General features: G+C 40.2%; 1 protein-coding gene across 3 annotated transcripts in view; it reads left to right on the forward strand.

Moving 5' to 3' along the window:
* Positions 1-8,857, forward strand: part of LETM1 (leucine zipper and EF-hand containing transmembrane protein 1) — a 47,346-nt gene extending 38,489 nt beyond the window's left edge. For all 3 annotated transcript variants that reach the window (XM_061629807.1, XM_061629806.1, XM_061629808.1), the window contains exon 14: positions 1,244-8,857. In XM_061629807.1, the coding sequence (XP_061485791.1) occupies positions 1,244-1,393 (150 nt within the window). In that variant the 3' untranslated portion in view covers positions 1,394-8,857. The remainder of the gene's footprint in view (positions 1-1,243) is intronic.
* The last annotated feature ends 565 nt before the right edge of the window (positions 8,858-9,422 follow it).

Genomic DNA, 9,422 nt, shown 5'->3' on the forward strand with positions numbered 1-9,422 from the left:
TAGGTATTACTTTTTCTAGTTATTTTGTAACTATTTTGATACTGTTCTGATTTTGTAAACTTAGATATTCTACAACATCAATTAGCCTTTTGATTTTTCAGCTCCTAGTCTGCATTATATCTCTACAATTTAACCAAATCATAGCATGTATCATATCTACACAATTTGAGCAAAAATGTTTTCATTCTAAGGTCAGTTAATTTTAAGGAACTTGACAGGGGGAAAGTTGCCTGTCCCCTCTTCCCCCTGCAGTGACCTGCACCCCCCCCCAAAAAAGCCTCTTTGGGTGGTTGGGGCTCTCCTGAGCAATGTTAGATAGGGACATAGAGGCTGCTGATGGGAGCAGGAGATGGGGAAACTTCAGGAAGTTCACAGAAGGTGTCTTAATTAAGATCAAGCCAAAGTCTTTATGCCACATTCTTTCCCCCCTTCCTTTTGGTCATTTGACCTGGTGAACTTTCCAGTTTTCAACCAGACTTTTTATAGCCTTTCCTTCTCAGGCACCTGCAACTGTACATGTCGCTTTGTTGTTGCTTTGTGTTCTGTAAAGTAGGGATGGGCAGGAGGTAGATCTCCGGGGGATTTGAAGTAGATCAGCAAGGATTCCTGACTCCTAATTGTTTAGCAATAACAATAGGCTTCCTCCACTAAATTTGTACCATTGGGCATACTTAGGAGTGGATTTTTGTATGGAATTACTGTGAGCTCAGTTAAGTGCTAATATTTAAAACAAATTCATGGGCTCAGATTCTAAGTGTGTGTCTTTTGCACCAGGTTCTAGTTGGTGGATCTTGAGGTTCTAGGAAAAGACAAAGTGGATCCTGGAAGTCTAAAGTCTACTCACCCCTGCCATAAAGCACTACATAATAGTAGTAACAAATCAAGAGATGCTGTCTTATAAATATGCACAAGTATTGGATTGCAAATAGTGGTGCATCTCCTTACTCTTCCATTATGTCTTAGAGACAGACCCTGCACTATGTTGTGCAGAATATGAAACTGGGAGTGGGAGAGGAAGGAAAATTACACATCCTCAATACTCACTCATAGCAAAGACAGTCTGGTTTATTTGGAAAATACCACATTAATCTATCACGTTATTGTGAAATTGAGCTGTGGTTGACACTGCAAATAATTTTTTGGCATATATTCTTCAGTTACCTTCTTAGTTGGAACGTTTCACATTCTTTGTGTCTAAAGCAAAATGTAACTTATGCATTTAACATTTTTTATATTTACATAGGTGGTAGAACTGATTGACAAAGAAGATACTGATATTTCTACTAACCAAGTAGCGGAGATCATATCACTGTTGCAAAAAGAGGAAAAACTAGAAGAAAAAGAAAAAATGAAAGAAAAGACTGAGAAGGAAGCTGTAGAAGCAAAGAATTAGTCTTCAGTCTCATTCCAAGGCTGAATTAAGTGGAGCATCTTACGTACCTTGTCCAACACCTCCTATTTGTGAGATGATGAACATTATTAATCTCTAGGCTAATCAGGAAATTTTAAAAAAATTGGAGAGGCAGAAAGAAATTTCTGATCAAACAAGGGCAACTTATCATTCCTTGACAATGAGAGCAGTCTTGGTCTTAAATAATTTATTCATCCTTGTGGAATCATGTACACTCTTTGGTATTCTGTAGGAATTAGTACACTTTATAATCTCCAGAGCACAATACAAATTAGGAATTTCCTTGCATTGCTTGCCCAAGGAGCCATCAACTTCCTTTCAAAGAATATTATATTTACTTGGCATGAAGCTATTCTTCTATACCTGCCAAAGAAGTGAAAAATTGTGCAGCAAAACCACCAGTATATAGACCATCCAAAAGATTTCTAAATTCCCATCTAAATTTTTTAAGTTAAGTTTTCAAAAGACCTTATCCAGGCAAACGTGTTAGTTCTGAAAGTGCTATGGTTGCATTGGCATACCCCATGGTCCAGACCAAAAGTAACACTTTCAGGATGTTATCATGCACTTTCTCATAACTAAATAATGTATGTGCAGAAAGTAGATGTAAAAGGGGATGCAGCCCTAACCCACTACCAGTGCATACATCAGTGCTTTGCTTTAATTTTCCCCATACATCTGCACTCCCTCTGGTCTCCCACCCATTGGTAACAGGAAATCCCATCAAAGCTTCTGTCATTTTTAAAAGTCACAGAACAACCAGCAATCTCAGCAGCTGCCACTCCTCCAGACCTCTGCCCACTTTCTTCCTTATCTGGAAGGTGGCCATTGTGAATCTGCAGGCAGAGTGGGAAGCTATGTAAGGAGCAAGGGGTGGAGAGAGTAGAGTGCTCAGAAGGCTTTTATACCTTGACCAAAGGCACAAGCCCAAGCCGTCACTCTTTGGGGTTAACATTTTCTTAAATGTGCATTGAAGCCTGGGGATTAAAAGCCTTTTTGACAAAGTAAATTACATTTGTGGAATTAAAAATATCTAGGAAATAAGCCTTTAAATATTTTGAAAATGTTGGTCTGTATGTTTGTGTCTAATTTATATGTAAAGTGACTGGAAAGAAAACATCCATTATAGTTTATTTTTGTTAATTTGAAATTGTGAAAACCACATTGTCTCTGTACATGAAAATCATCAAAGATATGAAATTACTAACCCAGTAAATTGGGAACTTCATACAAAAAATAACTTTTTCATTTTCTTGCTTACTAAAGATTTAGCAAATATCTGGTAAAAGTAGTAAGTAAGCTGCTTAGTTTGCTTTTCCATTTGACCTCTTTTTGTTAATTTTTTCCTACCATTTAGTAGTAGCTGAATATTAACACAATTTTGGTCGCTGAACCTTGAAAACATTCACATTGTTTTTTCTTTGTTTTCCAGTGAGGTTAAGGATGCTCTTAAGTCTATTTTACAAGAAGTAACTCATTTTGAAATAATGACATTTAATTTTGAGCAATTGACTTTTTGTGATGCAGTGTAAAGGGAAGAAGGGACCTTTTGGATTCAACCACTTCAGATTCCTTGTTGGATTCTTTAAATTTTCTTAATATTGTGCACTCTCTTTTGTAACCAATAGTTCAAGGGGAAAAATATTCATGTTGCCCTTCTTAAATTGAGTTCTGTTTTGATATGACAACACTGTCATTGTGGTATTTATGGATGGTATTGGGTGCTGGCTGGCTGCTAATGGAAGAAATCTGTCAGTGAAACAGGGAGGCAGGCAACTCCCTGCATCCCTGCTGGAGCCGATTCCCGTGGGGGGAGGGGAAGAATTGCTGAAAATTGTCTCTCAGTTCAGTTGACTAATCCCATTGGTGAATGAACAATATTGGATATTGCCCTGTGGATCCACAACTTGAGAAATAAGTCCCATGTCTGCATAACATTTTTAATAGAAAAAATATTCTGTTTAGATGTTCAGTAATTATAATTCATCATATAACAGCTCATCATGTCCAGATTTGTTGCCAACTTCCAGTTCTTAGCTGTGTCCTTTTAATTCCCATTGATTTCAGTGGTCTTTAGAGAGGAACCAAAGAGATGTGTGCCTACCAAGGGCTTGCTTTCACTTTTGGCAGCTTGTCGGTTACAATTTCTATCAGCTTTAAATTGCAGGTGGTTTTATGCTAGCACTGGTGAAGTAATACTTTGCTACAGTGAAATGTTTTTGGTGAATCACAAGCCTATTTCAGTGTGAGGAAAATGTATGTGGCTGAATTTGGCTCTGAAATGATACATTTTTATACAAAGTCAAAGGCAATTGGACAAAATGCCAATCTCATGGGATGCATGGTGGACCATGATTTTTACTGAATTGCTTTAGCATTTATGTTCCAGGCAAAGTCCACAGATGTGTTGCATACATGTACATTTTGGATTAAAAGATGCAGTGGATAGCATGGTAAGCAGCTGAATGTTGACAGGATAGTAGACAGAATTCATAAATCATAATTTGCTGTGCCCTTGTGCCATCAAATCTGTAAATTTTATACTAGGCGTTCTTACAAAGAATGTTGAATAGATTCCCACTTGAAATTGAATGTCAGGCTGTAGACTTATAGTTCTGCATATTGGTGTGTAGGCTAAAACACTCATTAATGAGAAACGTTAAAGCAGTTATACGAAATTTGTTGTAAGTATGCATAATCTGAGTAACTTCAGATTTGGAAGTTATCCATAAAGCAATCTATGGGCTCCCCTTTGGCAAGCTAATTTAGTCTTGATTTGACTTGAGCCCACAATGAATTTGTTTAAGCTGAGCTCTATTATGAATGAAGACCCTATTGTACTCCCTGTGATATCATCAAGAGCATAATGGGGTTTGGAGGCCTCTCCACTTTACCCAAAACTTCACTGACGGTTATAGAAAGAAATTGCTTCACTTGGAGCCTCAGTTAGACCATTGGTATAAGCATTTACCAATACCAATACAAGCATTTGTGGGAGATGGGAGCTGTGCTAGTATAGCTGTGCTAAACATTTGCTGGGGGCCTGGGACTGAGCCCTCTCCCCCACCCAATTGCAGCTTTTTGTTGAGTTTTTGATGGGGAAGGGAATGACTTCATCTGGGAGGATTGCAGCTGAGGCTGTCCATTGCAAGCTCTGCCTGGATTTCAGGGGGTGTTTAGACTCCTCATATAATGGGCTTGAGGGTTTCTACACTGGGAATTCATTTCCAAGCCCCCCCCCCCCCACTTCTAAAGTTATGTGCCATCGCTAATAGCTAGCAATTTCCTTTCGTTAAATATGAATGGAGGAGGAAGAGCTAGTTTTAAAACACTGAGTGAAGCTGGTGCTAGAAGGGGCTGCCCCAGTATGTTTCTGAGAATTCTTTAGCTGCAAGTTTTATTTTGAGCTATATTGCTCAGCTTGTTAGCCTCAACAGTGTGCTTGAACAAACCCCCTCCGTCATTGATTCTTTTTTGTATTCATACGATGTTTTTTGCCATTTGTTCTACTATATTTAGACTTGCGATATAAGAAAGGGCATATGTAGTACAAAATATTTTTGTACCTATGTTTTGATAAATTGGTGTTACCTTTCAGATCTTGTAAGAAATACTTAAGACACTCAAGCTGTTTATCAAACACATTTTGTACTTTTTTAAAAAATGGCAAAAGACTTTCTTATGAAAAATTGTAACCCAGGATTCTAGGCCAGAGCAGATGAGACATCTGTCATGATAGAAAAGTGGGACCTTCAAGTTGCTGTGCAAGGCAGAGTAGCCATGAGTTTTATCCAACTAAGGTTTATTCAGAGTAAAGCCATGGACCTAAGTTAGTCACATCCATTCATTTTAATGGGTCTTCTCTCTATATGATTAATGCTGGATATAACCCCATGTCTGAAATACTCATGTGATGACATACAGGTTCTAAAAATATTTTTCTCTAGAAACGATTTTCTAATATTAAAACTAGCCAATGAAAATATTACCCTCCACTACTTTCTTTGTAGGTAACAATGTGGTAATGATTGGTCTCTGTTGTTTATATTGCACAGACTGATAGGGGACAGAAGCATGTCTGGTTTCATGTTCACAACAATGAAATTTGCTCACACTTGATGGTCTTGATTGATCATCTTATTTGGGGTTGGCAAAGAGTTCTCTCCCACTCAAACCAGTGAACGGGTGGGCTGCATTTCTTATTACTATGTGGCTTATCTTCCTTGGATCTCCCTCTATGAGTCAACTTTTTCTGTGGTACACATTGAAGAATGAAATGCCTAGGTTCAGGGCCGGATTAATCTGAGGAGGGCCCCTAGGCTGATTGGTGTTTGGGCCCCCCATCCCCACGCTTCACCTACCTTTCCGTTGTTCTTTGTGGTGCGCACAGGTTTGCCATCAATCAAGATGGCGGCCGAGGTTTCCCTAAGGAGCTGAAGCCTCTGCTGCCATCTTTGTTGATGGTAGCAACATGCGCGTGTAGCACGCATGCGTGCCATCAGTCAGGTTGGTGGCAGAGGATTCAGCCCCTTAAGGAAACTTCTGCCGCCATCTTTATTGATGGCAAATCTGTGCGCTGCAAAAAACAGCAGAAAGGTAGGTAAAGCGGGGGGGGCCTGTAGCTCCAGGGGCCCTCAGGCCAGTGCCCCATGGGCCCCCAAGAGCTCCGGGCCCCTAGGCTTCAGCCTACTAAGCCTAATGGATAATCCGGCCCTGCCTAGGTTGACTCATGGGTGGATGGTCCTGCTTCATAGAAAAGGATGAGACTAGGTCAGAGGTGGTCAACTGGCAGTGTTTAGGCAGGTAATGCCTACGAAGACATTTTGTCTAGTCCCTAGCAGCCCTCCCAGTCCATTTTAATTAAGAGGATGGAAAGATTTTGCCCACAATTTGATTTGTTTGGTTCATATACCACTAGAGTAGCCAATGTGGTACCCTCCAGATGTTTTGGACTATAATTCCTATCATCCCTGGCTATTGGCCATGCTAGCTATGGATGATGGGAGTTGTAGTCCACAGCATCTGGAAGGCACCATGTTAGCTACCCTGGGTGTACAATGACTGGCAGTCAGATCCTGTCTTAAACCCTGGAGAGTCACCTTCCTAGCCTGTTTCCTAGCCTGTGAGATGAAAAAGTCAGTTCTTCCACAGACCAATTCGTATATAAGATTACCGTGTTTTTTCTTGTATGTTTCTTAGCAGCAGAGTTGTTTGGTAAAATTTTATTTGAGGGCATACCATAACACCATTTCTTCATGGAAGGTGGCTTTATTAGCTAATTCGTATTTTACAATTTTGTAACTGGGTAGAGATTTCTTGTGAAATCAGAAGCATTTGTTTCTTTAACATACTAAAAAGTAGCAACCAGGAAAGAATCGGACTCCTGTTTTCAAATATTTTAAAGAGATGTGCACCTATTTTGGTATAAGCATGCCCCCTTTGGATTTGATGAGAGGGGTACACAATTCACACTTGGATATCTGTACCTGTCCCATTCAGAGCTGGAAGGACGAGGCTGGAGCATAGGTGCAAGTAAATCTCGTTTTATTAGAGTAATGGGTACATCAAAGGCATTGCGCTTCATAGAAAACCCTGCGCTAACTCACTAGAATTCCTAACTACACTCTAGACATGCTCTGCAGTGTGGGAAGGAAGTTGACTCAACGACTCCCCACTTTAAGCGGCAAGCTTATGAAGGGAACGTTTTCGAACGTAATCTCTGACTCCTACGTAATTCCTGTCTTTGCCCTGTCCGTTTCTCGTGGCGGCGGGAGCGCGGGGACAGAGGGCGTGCTTCCAACGGCTCATCGGAAGACACCTGCTCCTGAGCAACAGGCTCAAGATCAGGGGGCTGTGCCACGCTGGAATCCTCCTGGGAACTGCTTGGCAAGGGAGGAGCTGGCACTGTCTCTGGAGCTTCCCCCAACAAGTCTTCTGCATCAGCTGGGGGCGGCGCTCTCTGGTCCTCTGAGAGTGCGGTAACCGTGGTAATTGGCTGGTGTGCAGGCTGACCCCCTCCCACAAGGTCCTGTCCAGACTCAACAATTCCCAACTCTGCTTCCTCTGGCGGCAGAGGCGCCTGAAACTCATGCCTCCCCCTTCCCTGTCCATTCTGGTTTAGCTGAGGCTCAACAGTACCAGGTTTCTGCAGTAATTCTTTCTACTATGGAATGGTTTTCAGCTGTTCTTCCTGTAGAGAATTCTTTCACAGTACTAATTTAAGTATCAAGGATTGCACTTTAGTTCATGCACCCGTACTTAACACATTCTCTTTTCTTTTTGGCTTTTGCTGTAGTCCTGCATGTATTGTGTGTCCTAGGACACACCTCGAATGATTGTCTTTTGCGAGAGAAGGCCAAAAGCGATGGGCAAGCCTTTTAGTGAAGCTTTTCCACAAGTATTGATCTTCATATTGAGGGACCTGTAACAAGTATTAGAGGAACCCTAAAGGTCCCTGAGACATGGTTTGAAAATGTCATGAGATGGGACTGATCAAACAAGATAAAGGGATTGATCAAATTGCATAATGAAGGAACAAGTACTGAAGAAGAACTCCTCTGCCACCTCTTGTATTTTTGAGATTGTGGGGATAGGGGAAAGAGAAGGAGAGAAACAGGGTGCCATTTGATTCAATGAAGACACCATTTAAAAAAACTTAGCTGAAAGACTCTCCTAGGTTTATAAACAACTTATCATTAAACGGAGAATGAGGGCTATAGAGCTAACCTGCAGGCTTGTATTCAGGGTGGCTTAAGCACTGCCTCGTCACGGTGCTGCAGGCACTTGTGTACTGTGCATGATCCTTGAGGGATTGGTGACAGATGTTCCATCTTTTGGGCATAAGGTTCCAACTCATAATTCTTGGTGGTCTCTTGGGATCACAGGTTACATATTTTCTTAAACTTTTGTCATTGGGATCAGTTGCTGTGATGCGTTACTTAGATGTTCTCGTGGGTAAAAATGTAAAAATGCCAATCTTGCTTTGGAAAAGTATACTGCACTCCATTATCTATGATACTGACACTCCCTGCCCCCCATCATAAAATCCCAGAAAGACTTTATTCTGATGCATGCAAATCAATAAATAGATGTCTAGAAAAGTATAGTTTCCTTTCAAATAGTGGATGCTATTGTGCTGCTAAGAGTATTCAGGACTTTAAAGCATATTGGCAAAGCAGGCTGGCAGGCACCACACTAGCAAATAAACTTTACATGAATAGACTGTCATGAGAAATGCCATGGTTTTTCTACAATGGAGGTTTATTCTCTCTGGAAAAGAGATTTGCACCATCATGAGTCATGCAAGGTACATGTTAATTTAAATGTAAATGCATTGCTAGTGATGTTTTTGTGTGGCAAAAATGTGTATACATTTATATCTTTTTACAATTAAAATATACTTCTTCCCCCCCTAAAAAAATTATTAAATAAAATATACTTACTCTACCTTTTAAATGTTGGACTATTTATTAACAAAAATCCGATAATAGTTCTTTACTGTGATCAGAATATATTGCTGCTTAATGTGTACTGAGGTAAAACTGGTCGAAGTTTTTGAATGAAATTTGTATCTTGTTGAATTTGTTGCTGTAAATTTACTTTTTCCAAACTATAAATCCAGGTTTAACCAATATATGTGTGGACAGGATTAACAGCGAGATTAATAGCAAATTCTGCCAAATACGGTCCCTCTAAGAAATTTCTGATTTGTTGCTGGTAACTTTCTCGTACAGGAAGTGGAGGAAGGAACTAGAGGATCGGCTGTCCTTGACTTGATTCTAACTAATAGATTTGACTTTTAAGTTGATTTTAATAAACTCAGAACAATGATAACTACGGTTCCATGGCAAGCAACTCTAATGAGAAAAGAAGTCCAAGATGGGTGGGAGTTTCTAAAAACAAGGAATTCTAATGGCACAATTGCAAACAATTCCAACAAGGAAAAAAGGGGGAAGACAGAAGAACCCATGTGGCTTCTCACAAAGCATAGAGATGACCTGAAAACAAAAAG

Source organism: Rhineura floridana, chromosome 5, assembly GCF_030035675.1.
Source record: "Rhineura floridana isolate rRhiFlo1 chromosome 5, rRhiFlo1.hap2, whole genome shotgun sequence".
Lineage (NCBI taxonomy): Eukaryota > Metazoa > Chordata > Lepidosauria > Squamata > Rhineuridae > Rhineura > Rhineura floridana.